Raw genomic sequence first — 22,230 nt, 5'->3', positions numbered from 1 at the left:
AGAGCTTGGTTAAAAATGGGACATGCGCAAGTGTGTGGCAAATAATTTTAGATCAAGTTGATTGTTCAAGCTTTTAATCTTCAGGATGATGAAGTTGTGTTGCTCCTATAATTTTTATTGGATGCACCTAAATTTTTGCGGGTGCTCCTAACTTTAAATTTGGTAGCACCAGTGCTACCTACTAAAAAGGTAAATTTTGAACCCTGAAAAGCATTTAAAGCTATCTATTTCAGTCATTTTAGTTATAATTCTGGTCTAGATGACTGCACAGAGAGTGTTTGTGCTGGTCATGTCCTTTAGAAGGTTGATCTATTTGAAGTTTTTGGGTCAGTCTTACTGATCAAAGAAAGCAAGGTCTGCCACACACACACACACACACACACACACACACACACACACACACACACACACACACACACACACACACACACACACACACCTTACATCAATGTTTAAGGTTCACTACATACAGAATTCCAAACATTCCAAGCTCTGTGAATTCATTCCCCCATAGACTCCCTGGAACCTTCTGTCATTCATACACACACAGACAGAAGTCTGCTGAGACATTAACACCCATCCCCCTGATCACAGATTCACACATCTCAAACAAACCACCTGCTCCATCATTTCAAACACACACACTTGCATTAAAATGAAAAAAAAAATGATTTACAACATTTTAAGTGGTTTGATCTTGAAACACACATAAACCCCATTCACACAGCACTTTGGTCCCAGAAAATATCCGTAAAATTGTCAGAGGCTTCTGTGTGAACACAAACATGTAAATGTTCTGGGATCGCATCCGTAAAGAGGACCTAGTAGCATTGCCATAACATTTACGGAAATTATCCTGTGTGAACAAGAAGCAGAAAAAATTCCGTAACCAGAAGTTATGGTTTAGCTTTTTGACATAGGGATTTAAATGCAGATCAACATTTACAACGAGGAATGTCGGCAAACTGGAAATGACGAGAAATGTCGGCAAACAGGAAATGGCATGAAATGTTGGACAACTGGACTGAAGCAGAGATCAGAGATCATTCACCAGCATGACAGAACAGCGCATCATGTGCTCCTTATGAGCTTGTCATAAACTAAAATGCAAGCCTATGGTTTCTCTTGAGGGAAATCACGGATAATTAGCAAACTTAAGACATGTCATGTGTCGATTTTTACTGTATGTGTGTGAAAGCATGCATAGATTCCGTAAAAACATTGGCGGTGTGAATGAACCAAAAATCAAACGACACATCTTTTGTGTATTTTCCGTAATCTCTTTGTAAAAAAGGACTATAAAGAAAGACGGAAGCATCTGTCAGTGAAAGGAAAGTGTGCGATCACTGACTGACAAACAGAAACGATTACTAGAAGTCTTGTATTTCCATACGATAATTCATTCATAAACACCTGTTTACACTTTATCACTCGCTAACGGCTTTCAGGATTATAAAAACGAGCTGATTATGTTGATGAAACTCAAACACATCCCGCATCCTTCCTTCATTCATGAAAATACTTTCCTGTCTATTCCTGAAACTTCAGTTCCTGATACAGCAGAATTATAGGAGACCTTGTTTAAGTCACAGCATCGCATCTGTGCTTTACAAGTAAGACAATCCTAAAATACAACATGACAAGCGTGGTGAAAACATCCCCCTAAAGTGGCAAACACTGGGAAATCCAGCTGATAGATGTACTTGTTAAATCAAACCCAAGCTTTCTGTGAAGAGGTTAAGAAGTATTATGCAGCAGTATTTATATCAGTCAATTGTCTGAAACACACATTAGTGTATCGTATCGGTGGACTTAGCAGCGTTACTTTCATTTACAAAAACAATGCAATGTTTCCATCTCTACAAAACTAATTCAACCTCTAAAAGAGCAAGCAGTCAAGGTATCCTCTAAAAATAGCATCACTTCAGATTGTGTAATTGTGTGTGGGTTGTGTGACCTCACAGTTAAGGCTACTTCTATAGACATCACCATCTCCAACAGACAAAGACATCCCGGCAACAGTATCCTAGCAACAACAGCCTCCGCAATTCCATGACCCCCATATTCCACATCTGTAGATCAAGCCGTAGAGCAAGGACACACACACACACACACACACACACACACACACACACACACACACACACACACACACACACACACACACACAGGTATTCTTATAAAGAGGAGCAATGTAAGCATTTGGGCATGAGGATTTTTATGATTTTACTCTCGACTCGGTGAGCCGTCTCATTCGTTCTCTGCTCGTCTCTTTCTCTGTCTGGTACTCTTTACTGTTCTCTCATCACTGTCACTTTGAGTCTTCAGCTGTGCGGGTCGGACTATCCTGCGTTTACTCTGAATGTAAAACTTGACTCTTTAAACTTGAGGGAGAAAGAACATAAAACAAGATCTCTGAACTACTTCTAACTTCAGCTTACAGTTTTTCAAGGCATCAGAAACTTACATTTTAACAAGCCTGATCTCACGGAGTTCGTACATATTTTACAAATTGCCAAATTCGTAAGAAGCAGTGGCGGCCGTGGCCGGTGACTTCTTTTTCAGAGGGTGCTCGATGCGAAGTTTGTCACAACATGTATGTAGCCCATCATGTGTGTGTGGTTCCTTTTTTCAAAATGTGTGTTCTGCGCATAGAGAGATCCTGTGTGCATCATGTGTCTTGTCAAAATAAGTGCCTGCTGCAGATGGGTCTAAAGGGTTTATGATAAAAGAGATGCTCGCGTTTGCCAGATACTCGTATAATCTCATGCATAATCAAAGTTTACTGTTAATGGAGTGTCTTGCGTGTATTTTGTGAACGTGAGCGTCTCTTTTATCATAAACGGTTTTGACACGCGTGAAGCAGGCACTTATTTTGACAAAACACGTGATGCACATCGTTCACATGACGCAACAAACAAATATTTTGAAAACGCAAGCAACACACATGACACTCCGGACACATATTTTGAATTAGCACCCCTCGGATGAGCAGTCACAAGCCGCCACTGGTAAGAAGTTAATCAAACAAAAACGTACAATTATTATTAGAAATAAAAAATAATGAAACCCTGCCCCTAACCCCAGAGACGAAAAGCAAATTGTTCAAAAATATATGAATGTGGCTGCACAAATTAATACAAATTAGCCACCTTGTAAGATACGTACACATTGCCAGGTGATTGTGATGGATTTAACAGCCGTCTCTCAAAAGATTACGAAACAAATAAATTGTATTTATTTATTTTTTTAATACTATTCCAGTATTCCTGTAGTTATTACAAGAACTAGTTGGTCTATACCCAAATTAATCTAAACACAAGTTGCGAACCAATTAAATTATGCTGTGTAACAAAATATACATATTTTATTTTCATGTTATCAATTAAAAAAGGAAGAAATTGTAAATCTTAATTTTGATTTTTACATATGCTTTGATTAAGATGAGCAAATTAAAACATATTTCACATTAAGCCATTTACCATGCACAGTATTGGCCTCACAGTGCAATATTTTGTTTTCCTCTCATATATATTGAGATGTGAATTATTAATGATGATTTATTCTAGAATGAATTTGCAGGGAATTACATCTTCCAGAAAACAACTTGTGCCTTGCATTTTCATATGGCTACTTAAGATTAACAGTCGTCATTTACATGCAACAAACGCTTGGTAAAATTAAAGAATAGTAATGTGAACTCAATACATATACGTTTAGTACCTTACGACAGTGGTTCTCAAACTTTTTCAGAGTGCGCCCCCCCTTGTGTACGGTGCATTTCTTCCCGGCCCCCCTAAAGAAAATTTATGACAAATTTGTTCTAAAACATAACATTTTCATTAAACAAAACATATGAAATTATACAAAGTAGTGCTGTTGGTTAATATAAATTGAATTCATGATAAATTAATGTATTTTATAAAATGTCATAAAACTGGGGCCCCACTGGCACCATTTCAGAACCACTGCCTTACGACGCCGTATGACTATTGCAGATGCACGCATTGCAATGTCGAAAAAATATACTGCTCAGCCCTATCTGTGATTGGTCAAAAGGCAATGCCTATCAAACCATACAGACTAAAAAGTAAACATTTAAGCAGCACAGACGAAAATGAACTCTAAATGTATTACCGTAAGATAATTGTGACATTATTCCTCCCGTTATAACACACGGCCATGCATTATTTCATCATTAGTGCTGTTGATTTTTCTAAAACCCTCTTTACTTAGTGCGTGCAATCTGTTAGTAGCATGATGATCTGCTGATCTGCAGTCTTTTTCCTGCTGCAATCTGCATATTTTACATGACTCAGAATGATCAAACAGACTGTTATCTCTACTTTTGTACTTGCGCCTTCAAATCGTCTGTTAGATGAAGTGTACATTAATTACAGACACTTAGACAAATGACAGCAGTGGTTTTTATGTTAACATCATGTTACTCCGGATTAATAATGAATTAATGAGCGTAGCTCACGCTGTGCGTCTACTGCTTCCACTAGGACATTATGCAAGTGAATCTCATAAAGATGGCCCGGTCATACATCACCCCAAAATCGATACAAAAATAGATAAATTGTATTTTACATCAAGACAGATAGGCCCATTTTAGGCAATGTAATATCGGTTGCACTGTATCATTATTTTCCCATCACATTTGCAAATATAGTTAGCACAGAATTTTTTTCTATTAATGGTTGTAAAAACAACATCAAGATGATGTCAATATTGTAATTGTCCTAAAACAAGCATCATTCATTTAATTTAATCATTTCTCTTCTAGTTCTGGGGTGAATTATGACCTGGACATTTCTTTACAGTTCAGGGATATATCATCGTATAAATAAATGCACTTCTCATCATTTTCATTTAAACATATGTTTCTATAGCTTGTGGGTTACTCATAGCCGGACTACATCAAGTCTATAGTTAACCTAACAATGAAATAATGCCTATTGCCTCCAAGCTGTTTGTTTGTCTCAAAAGTAGCATTAAAAGTGCAGTGTGTAATTTTTAGAATGATCTCTTGACAGAAATGCAAAATATTATACAAAACTATATTATCAGGGGTGTATAAAGACCTTTCATAATGGACCGTTATGTGTTTATTACCTTAGAACGAGACCTTTTTATCAACATACACCGAGGGACCCCTTAAATGGAAGTCACCATTTTGTGCCGCCATTTTTCTACAGAAGCCCTTAATGGACAATTTTTTTCCGACAATGACATATTTGCTACCGTAGTTTCTCTATGTGTTTCAAAAGCGAGGGGTGAGCAGTGGACTAAGCCGTTGGTTGCAATTCGCAACCTCACCACTAGATGCAGCTAAAATTTACACACTGCACCTTTAAAAGAATATGCTAAAAATAGTGCTGGGAAAAGATTAATTGCGATTAATCGCATAAAAATAAAAGAGTTTTTTTTTTGCATAATATATGAGTGTGTGCTGTGTGTATTTATTATGTATATATAAATACACACACATTCATGTATGTATTTAAGAAACATTTACATGTGTATATATATATATATATATATATATGTATGTATATTTTTATATATTCACTATTATATATAAATAAATAAAAATTATATATAAATAAAAAAATTGGAAATGACTACACGTATGTGTGTGTGGTTAAATATACATAATAATTACACTCAGTACACACACACATATTATGCAAAACAAAAACACTTTTATTTTGAATGCGATTAATCGCGATTAATTTTTCCCAGCACTAAAAACATTAAGTATATATTTTAGATAAATCATTGAAGTCAGTAATTCGGCAAACCTGACTAATCAAATGATTCAATCTACCTCAAAATGATTCAGTGTGGCACCCCTGCACCTTCACAACATGACTTTGCTTAAGGGCAGGAAAGTCCTGCGAACCACAACCCCTTGACTTTGCATTTAATTCAGGCAATGTGATTATAGCTATCTGGAGATTCTCACCAGCTCTTGTCTGGTTTGTGTACATTATACGTCATACAGCAGCAGCATACAGACTGCGTCTGGTATGTGGGTGTGTCATCTGAGATGAACAGGTGCTCGTCAGGTTGGATGGAAGCCAGGGATGACCAGGCACCTGTGCACATGGCCTTTGAATGTTGAAACCACAATACACAAATGACATTCATACCAACATGATGGTGAACGGCAGAGGTCTGAGATTAATTCGAAACAAATGTCTGCTGATAAAGACCAATGAGGCGAGAGCGAGGCGGAACAGGATGTCTGCGCTCCACCCAGCTGTGGTTTCATCCATTTACACAGCCGACCTCTTCCTAACTCGACATGTTTCAACAGATGGACGCTGAATTGGAGAGCAAACACGGCATGTAATGCTCTTTCTAAGAGGAAACAAACATGAATACAAACACTTAAACACAGTTTGAAAAGAGTGGATGTGGGATGGGGGGCTCGCTAGTGAATTGCTGAAGATGAAACAACATTCATCCAGTAGTCCTACATGTGAATGAGTGCCTGAGCTATTTGCAAGCGTATTAAAATAATTATTTTCTTATATTAGTTATTTGACATTTTAATAATTTTAAAAATTTTATTATTATTTTTATTTTTAAAGGAATAGATCAATACATGAAAAAAGATTATCAGCCCATGTCCTGGGCCCTATGAGTATGCAGTACTCATGAATCAGTACATAAACCGACACCTGCTATACCATGATGCTACAAGAGTTAATTATGTGAATTATGTTTATAATGTATGGCTATTAAATGAAACCACCCCATCTCTTAAACCACACGCCCTGTCTAAAAAACCCTGCCCTCATAGATGCAATAATATCACTTAAATATCTTTGATCATGATCAGACATTGGTTCTGTTATAGTAAATACGTGAATGCATAGCAATAGATGATCCCTGACCATCCCCAGTGCGTCCTGTGTCGTGGCCACTGCTTTGTTTGCCAAACACAAGGAGGTTTCCAATAAAAATGACACTTTACATTTGCACATGGATCACTGACTTGCGTACCCTAAGCATTAATTATTAAGAACCACAAGACCAAGAATCAGCCATGACGTTTTTGTATAACGCGACGCGGGTGCCGCAGGTGTCCGCATCTCCATCATGACATTCTGCTGGAGCTCACGGGCTTAAGGTGCTGCGCGTCCTCGCATCCCATCGCCCAGCAGCCGTGTGCGCGCCTCGAGGGGACGCATTCGGTGGGTGCGTTTCGGTGATGCGCGTAAGCCCTTGCGAAGGAATGACAGAAAATCAACAACGAAGCTGTTTAAACGGATCTCGTGAGCAGTGCTTTATGGGTGTGGAAGGTGTCACACACGCGCGCCGGGGTGAAAGCACTATTTAAGGACGCACAGTTCAAAATCTGTGTAAAAATGCACAACTATATAATAATGGCATGTCATGTATGTAAGGGATGCTCGTGTTTATATCGGTACGAGCATCAGTACGCAAGCAGTCTCACGCCCGTCAGTTTCACGGTCCCCGGTGTGTCCGGTCGCAGCGGACACTAAATCACCGCATTTCATTTCACACGCAGAAATCTGACGCGTTTAAGGTTTACCTCTCAGCCATGGTCCCTGTCGTGTCCAGTCTTAAACCGCAGTGATGTTAATCCACAGCGCGTCAGTCATGTTGCTAGATGCTCTGTCGCCGCCGACGCAGTCAAAGCGAATGGACGAGCATCCGGAGCACGCGCTGTCCGCCCGCCCGCGTCTCCGTCACCACAGACGACCTGACGTCATTTTGCGCTTGTGGCAGGCGAGCGCGCGTGGATGCTGAAAAGAGGAGGTTGCCATGGCAACTCGGGAACGCTCTTGTGATGGATATCACTACAAATCTAAAGACGTGGACTTGGTTACTAAACTGCCTAAATCTTAATAGTTTCAATACCTCACTTGTGCGCGAGTGTTTTTACACTAATGAAACGCATAGGTAAAAAAATAACTAAATCTATGTATCAGTGGCCCCCAGTGCAATTAAAATAAACCTCACTAAGGTCTTAAAGGGATAGTTCACCCAAAAATAAAAATTCAGTCATCATTTACTCACTTTCATGTTGTTACAAACCCGTATAATTTTTTTAGTTCTGATAAACACGAAGGAAGATATTTTAAGAAATGTTTGTAACCAAACCATTTGTGGACCCCATTTACTTACATAGTAGGAAAAAAGAATACTATGGAAGTGAATGTGTTCCACGAACGGTTTGGTTACAAACATTTTTCAAAATATCTTCCTTTGTGTTCATCAGAACAAATACATTTATACGGGTTTGTAACAACATCATAGTGAGAAAATGATGACAGAATTTTAAATTTTGGATAAACTATCCCTTTAATGTCATTATATTAGACAGGCATATACTAAATATTACTAGTGTGTACTTGTGAGGTATTTATTTTACATGTAGGCTACATTAAAAATCACATTGACAATTTGTTTTTACTTCCATTTATTATTCGATTATAGCCCTTAATTGGGCTGATATTAAAGGAAAAGTAACAACATGAGAGTGAGTAAATGATGACAGAATTTTCATTTTTGGGTGAAGTATACTTAACTTTTCTGTGTCTCCTTTTGCCATGTCTATACTTGGAGGACTGCATCGCCAATTAAATAAAAGACGGCGCCATCTAGCGGTTATGTCACAGCTATTAAAAATACTGTCAGGCGCGCGACTTCTGATGACTTGTTAAAATCATGTTAAATTTCGTGTTACAACTAAACATGGTACGATTTAAGCAAAGTTTATCACAGATATACAGTTATATTATCACATTTATATTAGCCTACCCCTGTTGGTATGTTTAAGCTGCACAGTCATTTTGCGTAACGGAACCGATGTGAATTGGTTTGTTTCCTGCGGACTCATGATCGGAACACAGCAAATAAAAACAAAACATCTTTCATGTGACGTTATAAGACAGATTTCATCGTGTTTACTACAATGAATCGGTTTTCTGTTAACTGAAATAGTCATGAGAGCTGTTATCAGATTGTTTAGTGATAAACGGAGGTTAGCGTTCTGCAGGAATGTGTCCTCATACATACAAGGACAGAGTCCAGAGCCAAGAATCCGAGAATATTTCTACTATATCGATCATCAAGGACAGGTACACCACTGATTATTACAGATGACTACAATGTGTCATTTATTGTCAACTTCATGTTTATGTTTATTTTCTCTTGTCAAGCTGTTTCTGGACGATACGAAGGTGAAGAACTTTGTCACCTGCTTCAAAGGTAGCTGTTGATCTCAGTTCACACATGCGCAGAAAGACACTGTGATTTAAACAGTTGAGACACACAAAAGAAACTTTAAAAACTAATGGTTATTTGGGCAAAAAAAGTTACAATATTTTTTAAAAAATGGTTTTGTGTATGATAACTTAATTATTTTAACTTATAATTATTTTAATTTTTTTAAAGTAATCTGGTCCATGATAAAGTGATCGTATTAGATGATTAGAGTTGATTGTATAATTGCAGGTACATTTGGTGTCCAAAGTCATTCTTTACGCTTTTTCACATGGTTATATTTTTGGTACTCTGTCATGGATCACAAGATGTTACAGGCCATAACAATATCATATTGTTTGGTAGAAAGTGTCATGTATAGCTGAAAATCATAATTTCCAGAATAAGTTAGTTCTGTTACTGTCAAACTCTCTTACCAAGCAGCGTTATTTTTGTCTTACTTTTGTAGACAAAAATTACACTGTTTCCAAACAGATTAATTTCAGTTAATAGAAAACTAAAGATTTATTTAAAATAAAAAATTTTAAATAAATGACTTTAACTGAATATTGAAGGAGAAGCAGCCAATAAGAGCCCAGATTAAATCTAAACTCCTTTGATATTCTTTAAAATTTATCCTGAGGTGAAAGTTCTTGATAAAATGCCATAAGTATGATTTTGCAATTTCAATGCAAAGGGTGACTGCATTTTTAGATGATAAAATATAACTGTTTTATGGATGTGGGGGATTCTCGCGAAATTAGACTTATGAGGTGTCATGAAACATTTTGATAGAGTAAATGCAAAGTAAGAGTATCAAAATAAGAAGCTTACAGAGAGGTCACATACTGTCAACACTGTTACTCTAGCTTGGTAACAAAGTTTGACAGTAACAGAATTGACACAAATTAATTAAAAAAACAAAGTACCATGATTTTTTGTTATATTAGACACTCTGTCATTTGTTTGTTCTTTGTCTATTAGACCAGCACTTTTTAGTTTTCTTCTTCACCCGTCTGAAAGCCAACCAGAGTGGGCGCTATCAGCAGGATTTCCCCTTCCTCTCCCTTTGTGGCCGTGAACGTAACTACCTGCGCTGTGACGATCAGCCCATTGTCTTCACTCACCTGTTATCAGAGGCGGGGACTGAAGAGCGTCTGTCATACTGTGGGGGCGGAGCTAAACTGACCGTTCCGTTCAGTCCAGAATCCCTCTTCATGCATCCGGTCAGCGGCAGAGTTTACCACCCTGGTCCTGAACGGGGAGGAGGGGTTGGGTTAGTACGTTCAGCTTTAGCAATTGAACTGAGTGCCCACTTTGAGTACATCACGGGTCAGGAGAGTACAGGACAGCCCGTTCATTTTCTGTGGGGAGGACATCGACACACTTTAACAAAAGAGTTAGCAAAACACTTCCCTGTCCAAAAAGATGTATAAGTACAGAGAATATCAATGTGTTCATATAATAAATGTTGAGATGTGATCATGTAAGTCCTTCTGAAATGAATGTATTATATTGTGAATATACTGCTGAAATAAATGTGTATATACTGCATCTTATGAGTTAACTGATTGATTTCTTAATTTTTGTTAAATTGTTCAGGAAGCCATTATCTGTCACCTAAAGCAATTATTGATGCTAGGCGACAATGAGGGAAGCAAACTTTTTAATAATTAGACTAAAATAACAAGACAAAAACATTTTTTCCACAGATAAAAAATGTGGGTGCACCTTGTTTCCAAAATTGTAATTCCAGGACACCTTTCCAGGTATACTCGATCTCCAGACCCACCAAAATATTGGGGGGGGGGTATACTTTCATTCCGTTTTAAGTTTAATTGCAATATCAAAATACTTTATAGTAAGATTAAGATATCAAACCACTGTCATTGCTTGCCATTATTTGACTAAACAGTGTTTTGTGTCATTCGCACAGTAGAAGTGGTCAAGTGAATTTGTGCTAGCAACAGATTAAATTTTGAAGAGTTTTGAATTAATTGTCAGTGATTCTAGCCACCCTCTGCAGAAGGGGTTTAAATTGTTAAATTGTTTCTCCCATAGGTTTTATCTGCCATTATGTTGAATAAATAGATATAAACAGTCTTTTGTACCAATTGCTATTAGGTTTCTGAATGCTTCTATAGACTTGAGAGTGAAGTTGGCTTTCTACTTTTTATTTTTTAATATTTATTACTGATTATTCTATTTTGTATATTTTATGTCTAATGTGTTTTTTGTGGTTATATGTTTCTGTAACCTGTGTAACAATATGCCCTTAGGGGTCAATAAAGTACTAACTACCTTCCAATTTTAAGTTCAAGTTTAGCTTTATAGCCAAAAGTAGCCTAGTGCTTGACCTCAGGCGGCAGCGGCAGACCGATTGTCAAAATACCGCGAGAGCGACTTTTAAGCGCTGGTCTTGACCCGTTCTCGCGATACGTGATGTCATGCGACGATCGGTCTGCGCAGAGAAACGCGCATGAATTCATAAAAATGTCACCGGCCAACTTTCGATTGACACAGTTTCATATAATCATATAATAGTGGAGTTAATTTTAGGCCCTGTTTACACATATTGTGACGCAATTTGAAGACATTACTGCACATTTATGAAAGTTCTGGAGAATAAACATTTTTACAATGGTAAGTACTGCACGGTTGTAACAATAAAATAATAAAATAATAGTGTACATAATAATAATAGTGTACAAAATAATAGTGTACATATAATATATGCATTATTATAGTATACTTTGTGTGCCTCATAAACACTTCAGAAAAAAGCTTTATTTCTATACTGTCATATATTTTACCTGTTTACAAACACACAGAGCAGTCATTTCTGGGCGGGGTCTTAAAAACTAGTAGGAGGAACCGAGATCAGGGTCACCGATCTCGAGTGTGGTGGGACAGAAGATTTACTACAGGGAAAGTTACCGAAGGAGCAAAAGAAAGTTGCAGAACACCATTCTGAGAAAATGGCGACATGTCAGAAAAACGAAGCACGCGCGGCTCTCAAAAACTCCTTGATGACCCGGGTACCGCCGTTACTTACGGACTTATACCAGTTCACCATGGCGTACGCGTACTGGCGAGCGGGCAGACACCGCGAACCGGCCGTGTTCGAGCTGTTTTTCCGTGACAACCCGTTCGGCGGAGGCTTCTCACTGTTTGCGGGTCTGCACGACTGTTTAATGTTCCTGGAGAACTTTGCGTTCTCAGATGAAGGTGCGTGTACACTGCGCGTGTCCATAATTTTAGTAGGCACGGGTTTAAAATACAAGTCAGCTGCTTACCTAGACATGACACTTTTGAATACTAGTGAGCTGTCAAAAGGCTTGTACGACTTCTTTCGCCTCCTCAAGAAACGACAGGCAGATGACGTCAAAGTACCGCGAGAGCGTTTTGAGAAATCAAACGGAGAAGTTTATTTCGACTCGCTCTCGCGGTACCTTGACGTCATGTGCCTGCAGCGCCGCATAAAGTTGAACAAGTAAAGGTGTATTTTTCTTTTGGGATTTTTAAACTAGTTTGAATGGGTTATTATTAGCTGCTCAGCTGACTCACCTTGAGCCGCATTTCTGTGGTTTTCTAGTTAGTAAGAATGTGGCAGCCTGTGGTGAGAGGAGTGCAAGATGAACCCACGTCAGAAACTTTATTTGACCTTTAAAAGCAGAGGTTTTCAATCATACAGCGTACAGAACAACAATAATAAACACACACTTATCAGCCAATTGCAGTCCTGCTGTTTACTTGAACATGAAAAGCAGGTGTGGTTGGAACCAAAGTCTTAAGGACAATGGATCTCCAGGAGTAAGAATGTGCACCCCTGCTGTAAGGGTTAATGCTTATGTTAGATCAGTTTTACATTCACTACAGAGTGCAGTCACATGTTTGACCTTGATGAAATGAACAACTTTAACCTCCACAGGTTTGTTAATGCATGTTAGACTTGCATGTACTTGTCCTTCATGTATGTGTCATGTTGAAACTACCAACAGGTTGCGTCATTGCACAAAGTTCAGGCAGTAAGTGATGGCATGAAGGACCACGGCTTACATTGATGTATGATTATAACCAGGGTGCGATCTAGGGGTGATTATGGGGGATTACCCCCCCCCCCGTCTTTGATGATTTTTTTTTACAAAATGTATGCCCCTCATGATTAATGGTCATCAAACGGCCTAAAATAAAGATAAGTTAATATACATAACATCTGCCACACAATAGTGCAAACAACAGTTAATTCAGGAATTGAGTATTACTGTCAGCACTTCCACTCCTGTGACAATAGCTGACAGTGCGTCTAGGTTATGTCATGATCCTTTTTTAAACTATGCCTGGATTTTCCAAATGTTGCCGAGCACCAGTGCAAAAACAGCCAAATAATACAATAAAAGAATTCCAAGCAGCAAATCATCATATTTTACATGACCGTCACAAAACAAATCCGCGAGTAGATTACATACAAAGTCAATGCAAAGACGCGATCAGATGCAGCCTTGCGTGGGGCGATGCGGATGACGCGATATGGGTGGCATGTTTGCCACGAAAACATGCGCTATTCGCTCAAACGCGTTTCGGCCCAGGTTGAAAATATTCAACTCGAGCGAAAAATTTGCATGACACGAAGTTAAATCCCGCGAGAAAATTTTGAGCGAGTAACGCGATGCCTCGCGTTTGGTGTGTACGTACCATAACTGTGCGTTCACACTAGAGGCGGCAAGCGTGAGTGATTTACATGTTAAGTCAATGGAAAGGGGCGAATAGACATCCTGCAAATGTCTCGAATTACTAGAATTTCACGTGCGAATAAAGCAAGTAAACTTAAAAAGTTCAAGCATCCAACTACGTGAGAATAGCACGTTTTTGCCGCCTCTACTGCATCTGGTGTGAACGCACAGTAAGTAGGCCTATATAGGCTATTTATTGTTATATTGAGAGTATGAAGCAAGCGCATTGCATTTTTTCCATTAAATATTATAATTATTAACAAGTGTTTTTTGCATGTCTGGCGTAAAGAAGGAATGCATTCTGGGATGTACAGGTTAGGTTCCCATTTTTTTTATAAAGTTTCTGTATTGGAGGCCAGCTAGTTAGAACCGTGCAGTAAAAGTAAACCTCACTACCCAATCTCAAGAAGTGATCTAGCGACAGGCCTGTGGTTCATAATTTATCTTTATAAATACACAAAAATATTTGAAAAAAATCCCCCCTCTATTGTGTTAAAAATCTATGTAATGTAATGTGTGTGTGTGTGTGTTACAGATGTGGAGTATTTACGCTCTGTGCTCCCAGCAAACACTGATCCAGATTTCTTCTTGTATCTGAAGGAACTGGACTGTTCATCTGTTTCTGTCTCAGCAGTACCCGAGGGCTCAGTCGTCTTTGCCAGAGTACGTAAACGGTTGAGCGATGAAGAGCAAACAGACTGAATCTTTTAGTGTGACACAGTTTATGTGTGATGTGTTTTGTAGGTTCCTTTGTTAGAAGTATCAGGACCGCTGGCTGTAGTTCAACTGTTGGAGACCAGTCTGCTTTGTTTGGTTAATTATGCCAGGTGTGTGCTGTTCGTGTTTATGTAAAGTGCCATCTGTAGCTTTTGATTGTTTCAGGTTTTACAAATTAAATGCATAAAGAAATAATAAAGTTTCTATATTGTCTCTTTGTTTTAGTCTAGTATGCAGTAACGCCGCTCGGTTTCGTTTAGCTGCAGGTCCCAGGCGTAGATTAATGGAGATGGGTCTTAGGAGAGCTCAGGGTCCAGATGGAGGCTTGACGGCATCACGCTACTCATACATTGGAGGTACGTGACATAAACACACCACTTTATTGTAGAAAGCATCTTTAGTTTGTTATAGAGAACTTTTATGATGCTTTTGGGTTATTAAAGGTCATTAATAGGGCTGTGCGGTATTGAAGGAAATGCGATATGTAAACTTGTTAAATTGTGCGATATACCGTATGCAATACAATAATGCTTTTAAATTTGTTCAAATTAGTTTGAATAATGATAAAATATATTTAAAATAGAAAGATTAATCACATATAAATAAAAGTGAGTTTTTGCATAATAAATGAGTGTGTGCTGTAGGGCTGCATAACAATTAAAGTCTCAATGAAATTGAAATGAAAAATGATATATATTTTTTAATATTGTGGTATTATTAACAAATGACTTATCTGTGAGCTTCGTTATTTTTAAAAAATTCCTGTGTGCTCATAATCTTTAATCAAAAATGCAAATCTCCTCCCCTCCTCAAAACGATCTCTCTTCACTTCCGGTCAAAAGTATGGCAGGTGGGCGGGGTCTGGGAGAAGATCGCAGCGATTAGCAGTTAGCAACACGACCCAACTTCAAACGATCCAATCAGATCTCGATGGACAATTTCAAATCCAGCCCTGCCTTATTTCATCTCAAAAGCCGTTTCATTCGGATATACGTCACCAGGGGGAAAATAAGGCAATCGCTACTTCCGTATCATGGCGACTTTAATCGCGACTAATCGTTTGGAGAATAAAATTTTTTGTTTACATCATATGTGTGTTCTGTGTATAATAATTATGTGCATCGACCTAAAAAATTGACTACTTTACTTTCAGTTATTGCAAACCATTGCGGTATGCACATTTGCCAAATTGCATTTTGATGTATCAAACCGGAAACTTAAATGTTTACCTCAATTCTTCATGTTTCCAGGTTTTGATTTGACAAGTAATGCCCTCGCGGGTCGTTTGTTTGGAATTCCAGTTGCAGGCACCATAGCGCACTCTTATGTTACTTCCTTTTCCTCTTTGGAAGAGGTGTGGCCACAGGTGTGTTGTGATGTCACTTTCTCTTATTTAAGATGTCTGACTGTTATATTTATATTAGAGTTTTATATTCATCATCAACTAGAAAATATGGCATTATGAAATATAAAGTCGTAAAAGCAATGGAAAGCATTTATGTACTAGTTGATTTGTTTTGGCAGACTCTGGTTCCTGTGGGTGGTGACAGCAGTATTGATTTCATCAGTCTGGTTAAGGGCTGGCTAACCTCCGTGTGTCAACTATTGGGCTCCAAGACGAATCTCATCCGAGAAGGCGAACTAGCGGCGTTCCTGTCGTACGCCATTGCTTACCCTCACAACTTCCTGCCTGTGATTGACAGCTACAGCGTCACCTGGTAAGACAGTCGTTGCTCAGGAGACCTGATGGAGATATATCCGATAAATGAAATGACTTTGCCTCAGACGTTTTGTCTTAAAAAAAGCTAAAACAATCGGGTTACAGGGTTCCCACACTCATTGGAAAATCTGGGAATTTCAAAATGATGATTTTCAGCTGGAAAACCCATGCAGATTTCCACTGGAAATCATTTTTTGTAGTTATCCAGTAATCATAACTAAAAACGTGAGAACCCTGGACTCTAGAGTTGTCATATTTCACTTTAATAGAGTTGTGATCATGAGCCCTTTGTTTAATGTTTAAGCAGTCTGTAGATGATTGTGGTGTGTTTGTGTGTTTTTGTCGTGCAGTAGTGGTTTGCTGTGTTTCTGTGCTGTGGCATTGGCTCTATGTGAGCTGAAGTATCAGCCGCTGGGTGTCAGACTGGACAGTGGAGATCTCTGCAAGCAGTCACTGGAAGTGCGGCGAGTCTTTAAAGAATGTAGCAAAAAGTGAGACGCTCTTCCCTTTATACCACAACTTTATTTAGGGGCCATTTACATGACAACAACTTTAGCTGTAAATGGGAAACCTCCTATGTGGTTGGTTGTTTGTTAAAGCCTGAAGTATAGTTACGTTTTTACGCATACATAAGGGTCGGTGTACATTGCCCTTAACGCAAATTTCGTCATCAGAAGAGTATGTGGTATGTAGGCCAGGAGAGGTATTGCAATTTGTCCCAATGCAAATGCTTTGAACGTCTGTGTACACGGAAAAGTCTAATCAAATATGCTTTGCAAGGCTGTGCGTTCAACTGTGCATGCACATAAAAATACTAATATATAACGCAATAATAATAAGACGATACCCCAGGCTTAAACAAAGACGGTGTTTTAAAGTTTTAAAACGCAAACTTAGGGTTTCAAAGTGCAAGTTTTTGATAACGATGCATTGTCGTCTTTGTAAAAACGACGTAAACGTGAATCTGTGATAAGGGTGACGTCATGTGCATGTGTTAAAATTTGTTAGTTTACAAAATTATGTCCAGGGTCACTTCTGATCAATGTTTTGCACCATCTTGATTGTTTGTATTTATCGCTCTGTAGAAGAATGCGAATGTGCGAAGGCATGTACTGTTTCTTTACATTTCTTTACGTTTCATACTACATCGGTGTAATGTAATCATAGCCTTTGAGTACAGGCAATGTATTAGTGATGTTTGTTAAGGTTGAGGCAAACGTCTAACCCAAAGTATTACATACTGTTTGTGCTGTATACATAACTGATCCTTAACTCATGAATCTTGATATGGTGAAGTAAGAAATTATTGTTGATGCCCAATTTTAACTCGACAGACAATAAAACGGATGAAAAAGACTTGCATTGCAGGACAAACTTGAGTCATAACTAGTTAATAACCTGAATATTATAGGGACTTCAGGGCACCCAAGCAGGCAATCACATATGCCGCTTTTTCATTGCATAGTACCCCATGGTTTGGTTTGGGTCAGGTCAGCTTACTTTTGGGCACTTTTCCATTGGGTGCAATACGTAGTACCCAATATTTTTTTTTAGTACCACCTTGGTTGGGGTTCTAAGCAACTCGAGCTGATACCAAAATGTGACGCGAAAACACTGTAGATCACTGATTGAGCTGAGAGAATCATCACTACCAGCGTCATCGCTAATAATGTAAAAGATTAGCTTTACCTTCATGCTAGCTTGCGCTGTCTCGAGTAAACCTGTTGTAAATTCTCAATCTCCCGTTTAGCGATGAAAAACATCCACCGGTTGAGAATCAGGATCAACATACCAGTTTTTTTCCAGAATTGAAGTTTGTGGCAGCACACGATACGCACGTCCGCATATATGCTTAAATGCAACTTAAATGAGGCTTAGCGGGGCGCCGTCGACTGACGCCACAGGTCGGGTGTTTATACAGAAACTGTCAAGTGAGACAGAGAGAACAAAAAAAAAAACATCTATATGTGGTGGTCAATTTAAATTTTGTGGAGGACTGAGAAAAAAATGAATGTATGGGAATGTACAACAACGCTCTCTCTTGTAGGCAGCGCAAATATAACGACACGCCTATAATCCCTCCCACTCCGAAGTGTTACTACACTTCGATGGAAAAACTAACCAAGCCAAAGTGAGGTGAGCTGACCAAAACCAAACCGTGAGGTACTGTGCAATGAAAAAGTGCCAATAGTAACGCATTAGCAGAGGTATAGCAATGCTCTGGCACTCACTAGCAACTGCATAACAACGCACTGAAAACCTCAAGAAAATATAAAAACATTCAGAAAACCCTATTAGCATTGTACTGTGAGCTATGCATAACACTTGCATTCTTTTCAGACACTTTAAAAAACTCCTGTTTGCTTTGTTTGTCTGTCTGTAGATTTTCCGTTCCTCAGTTTGAGTCTCTGGTCATCGTCGGCTCAAACAGTGTTTCTGAACAGAGTCTCGCTGAACTCAACAAAAAAGTAAGAGCTCTTTACATGATGATCAAACTAATTCATCTGCTTAACAGTACAGTACATGAGATCTCTTCTTCTCTCAATCTCTCTCAGGATAATGAAATTGATGTTGTCGGGGTGGGAACTCATCTTGTCACATGTACAAGTCAGCCCTCTTTGGGGTGTGTATATAAGGTAACATTTTACCAATCTAACCTTAAAGTTAACACAACATCAAAACGTATTACTTTATAAATATACATTCCTGGTCTTATTGTGTACTATTCAAAAGTTCATCTTAAACTTTCATCTTAAAGCCCAAAAAATAAAATGACCACATTGCAATGAAGATCACTGTGAATAACAAAAATCCTGTGATAGTAATAAATAGATACGTTTACGTGAAACCAAATAATCAGTTTGTAATCAGATTGATGCGATGCGATCATCAGAAGACAATTGCGCATGTAAACGCTTGACTCGTAGTATTTTCCTCAATTGGATCCAAAAATACCATGTGCACATGTGCAGGGGAATTGTGTTCATGTTAGCGTCTGGTTAGTATCGCATGATGATACTCGTTGCACAAACATGCAGTAGTGAGACATTGGCAACACTTTTTAACAAGGGAATGGGGACACACGCTGAACATACAGTATGTAGAGTTCATAACATTTCTTAAACAACTTTCATAAAAAAATCCAGATATTACTCACCCTCATGTCATCGAAGATGTTTCTCTTTTTTTGTTCAGTCGAAAAGAAATAAAGTTTATTAATCTGAGAAAATCCTGGAATGTTTTCCTTAAAAAACTTCATTTCTTCTCGACAGAACAAAGAAAGCAATAAAATAGCGTTGTGCAATTTGAAAATTGTGTTTCCAATGCACACATCTGAACAACTTTCTACAATCCAACTTTGGCTTGTTACATTCATCCAGAGATGAAGCGTGAACTTGATAACAGACGCTACACGTTTGTTCGGACTTTAAATGTAAATAAAGATTTTATATATTATATATATATATGAAGATATTTATATATGATATATTAATTATATTTAAATCATTTCAGCTTATAGAGGTCAGAAATCAGCCCAGAATGAAGATGAGTGAAGATCCGGAGAAGAGCACACTGCCAGGCAGAAAATCTGTCTATAGACTTCTGGATGCAGATGGTCAGTATCTTCTTATCAGCACATTTATTTATTCTTTCTTTATTCTATTATCTGACTTGATATTAGTAATAATCTATTATCAACGATTTGTCATTCCTACCTTGATATTTAAAAGTACATTAATTTTTCATACAAGTTTTGCTGGTTGATATATACAGTAACAGTGCTCTCTCTGACTCCTGTTATCCATACAATATCATGCATAAGCAAAAAGTTTTAGTTACTGATGCCATTATAGAAATATCCTATTCACATACAATCACAATTTATATTTATGATGACAATTTGAACTGATTTACAATAATAAAAAAATCAGTGAAGCATTTTTGACAAAAATGATAAAATGTTATACTTAAATGATATACCTAGATTTGTGTTTTTTAAATGTGAAAGTCTTTACTGGTGATTTGAATGAATCTCTATTACTCAGGTCATCCTCAGATGGATCTGATCTGTCTGTCTGATGAAGCTGCACCGACAGCAGGAGTTTCATTGAACTGTTATCCTCTAGTACAGGATACAGGATCAGTTCTGTCAATCACACCTGCTCAAGTTACCAGCTTACGATTGGACGTCTTCACCTGTGGTCAGGTAAATTCTGTCTTTCATTTGAAATCTCTTTAAATGGGCTTTATTTTATACATTAGTTCATAACAGTATTTATGATTTTGTGCACAGATCACATATCCCATAAGCAGTGCATCAGAGAGTCGTGAGCATGCTCAGATGTCTTTACAAAGGCTGCATCCCAATCACAAGAGATTACAAGGAGCGCACAATTACACAGTAAGTTTGCTTATATCAGCACATGAAGTTTTTGTAAAAATTACCCACATGGCATCTTTAAGACATTGACATTGCCTGACTGAAACCTTTTCTTTAAGGTGGCTTTATCAGAGCGGCTCAACTCCCTGATCTTTGATATCAGAAGAGGAAACAGTAAAGGCAGCAACTTCCTCCTGTCTAACTGATGGAGAGAAATGCAGTCAGGATCTGACTTGATAAAAGATTATTATAGCTGTGAATCTTAAAGCTAATTAATTCATTGTTTTAAGAACAAATTTGTATTTGTATGTACAAATATATATTATTTTTACTGACTCTGGACTTTTACATATCTGTTAAAACAAAAATCACATTCAATAGGTTGTACTGAGCATAAGAACATGGTTGATCTTATAAACTGCAGGTTTATATGAAGTAATAAATTCATTGTTCAGATAATTTTAGGATTTTAGATGCAGTGTATTAATGTGATATTAAACTCTATATGGTAAGCATGTATATTTAGGAAAGCCCAGTGTTCGAATTATGTCAAAGATTATGGTGTTGTGCCCTTCCCGGACAAGCCCCCCATCATTGCCGTGATTTCACAAAGTAAGATTTCATCCTGGTTCAACTTTTAATCACAGAAACCCCAAATTACCCTTAACTCAAACCCTAAACATTTTCACATCAAATTAATGTGAAATAATAGTAGATTTTTTTAAAAGCCCCTAACTCATTCAGACAGAAATCTTTTGAATTAGTTTATTGCGAAATTGGGACAAATAATGGCCAGTATCGCTTTGTGGCAGCACAGCACAAGAATGTTAAATAAATGTAACAGTTAGTAATTTAATTTGAATAATAATCAGGGGATCCCCTATTTTTTGTGCTTTATCCGGGTCCATCAATGCTTATAAGGAGGTCCTGGGCCACCCAAGACCCCCCCAATCCGAACCCTGCATGTATTTACCTAACCTTCTCTTACATTTGCTTCCTTTGTGGTGCTAATAGATTTAGTTTGGTTTTTGAAAAATAATCCATATCATAAATGCTATCCAGTGTAATTTATAGCATTATTTAAAATGTATTATGAATAGGTCGAATTAAACTATCGATATCTTAAACGACAGTGTAGACTTAATTTGGTGTCCATTTTAGAGTTTATAAAAATGTAATCTACATAAAGTCTCATACATACAAAATATAATCTTGATTAATGTTGTTTTCATGAGGCCTTTATTATCGAATCTCTCTCTCGCGGATGCCTTGGTGTTGCTAGGGGTAACCATTATATTTTTCCGCTCCAAATCAACCTTACTCCCACTGCTGTCCGCTTATTGGGTCCTTCAGCTGTCAGTCCGAGCTATTTGTGATCTGTGATTTGCCAATGTACATGTCAGTCAGAAAAGTCGCGTTTCTATTGGTTGAAT

General features: G+C 37.9%; 3 protein-coding genes across 5 annotated transcripts in view; 2 read left to right on the top strand and 1 right to left on the bottom strand.

The window, feature by feature from the left end:
• arhgap39 (Rho GTPase activating protein 39) overlaps positions 1-7,721 on the bottom strand; it is a 51,892-nt gene extending 44,171 nt beyond the window's left edge. For 2 of the 3 annotated variants that reach the window (XM_065256483.1, XM_065256485.2), the window contains exon 1: positions 7,571-7,721. In XM_065256483.1, the coding sequence (XP_065112555.1) occupies positions 7,571-7,581 (11 nt within the window). In that variant the 5' untranslated portion in view covers positions 7,582-7,721. The remainder of the gene's footprint in view (positions 1-7,570) is intronic. The other variant, XM_065256484.1, reaches the window with a different exon arrangement.
• Positions 7,722-8,862: 1,141 nt separating this feature from the next.
• On the top strand, positions 8,863-11,554 carry c12h8orf82 (chromosome 12 C8orf82 homolog). Its single transcript, XM_065256487.2, has 3 exons — positions 8,863-9,122; positions 9,204-9,252; positions 10,231-11,554. Exons 1-3 carry the CDS (start codon positions 8,988-8,990, stop codon positions 10,680-10,682), a joined length of 636 nt encoding a protein of 211 aa, XP_065112559.1. The 5' UTR covers positions 8,863-8,987; the 3' UTR covers positions 10,683-11,554.
• A 572-nt stretch (positions 11,555-12,126) lies between these two features.
• On the top strand, positions 12,127-21,132 carry naprt (nicotinate phosphoribosyltransferase). The gene is made up of 13 exons (XM_065256489.2): positions 12,127-12,474; positions 14,515-14,642; positions 14,724-14,806; positions 14,922-15,052; positions 15,947-16,062; positions 16,221-16,414; positions 16,767-16,907; positions 18,800-18,884; positions 18,972-19,052; positions 19,930-20,032; positions 20,463-20,623; positions 20,711-20,818; positions 20,917-21,132. The coding sequence occupies exons 1-13, from the start codon at positions 12,225-12,227 to the stop codon at positions 21,001-21,003; spliced, it is 1,668 nt and encodes a 555-aa protein (XP_065112561.1). The 5' UTR covers positions 12,127-12,224; the 3' UTR covers positions 21,004-21,132.
• Positions 21,133-22,230: the final 1,098 nt, after the last annotated feature.

The sequence above is a fragment of the Paramisgurnus dabryanus genome, chromosome 12 (genome assembly GCF_030506205.2).
Source record: "Paramisgurnus dabryanus chromosome 12, PD_genome_1.1, whole genome shotgun sequence".
Taxonomy (NCBI): Eukaryota; Metazoa; Chordata; class Actinopteri; order Cypriniformes; family Cobitidae; genus Paramisgurnus; species Paramisgurnus dabryanus.
The sequence above is the reverse complement of the archived record's forward strand: the minus strand, read 5'-3'. Positions and strand labels throughout refer to the sequence as shown.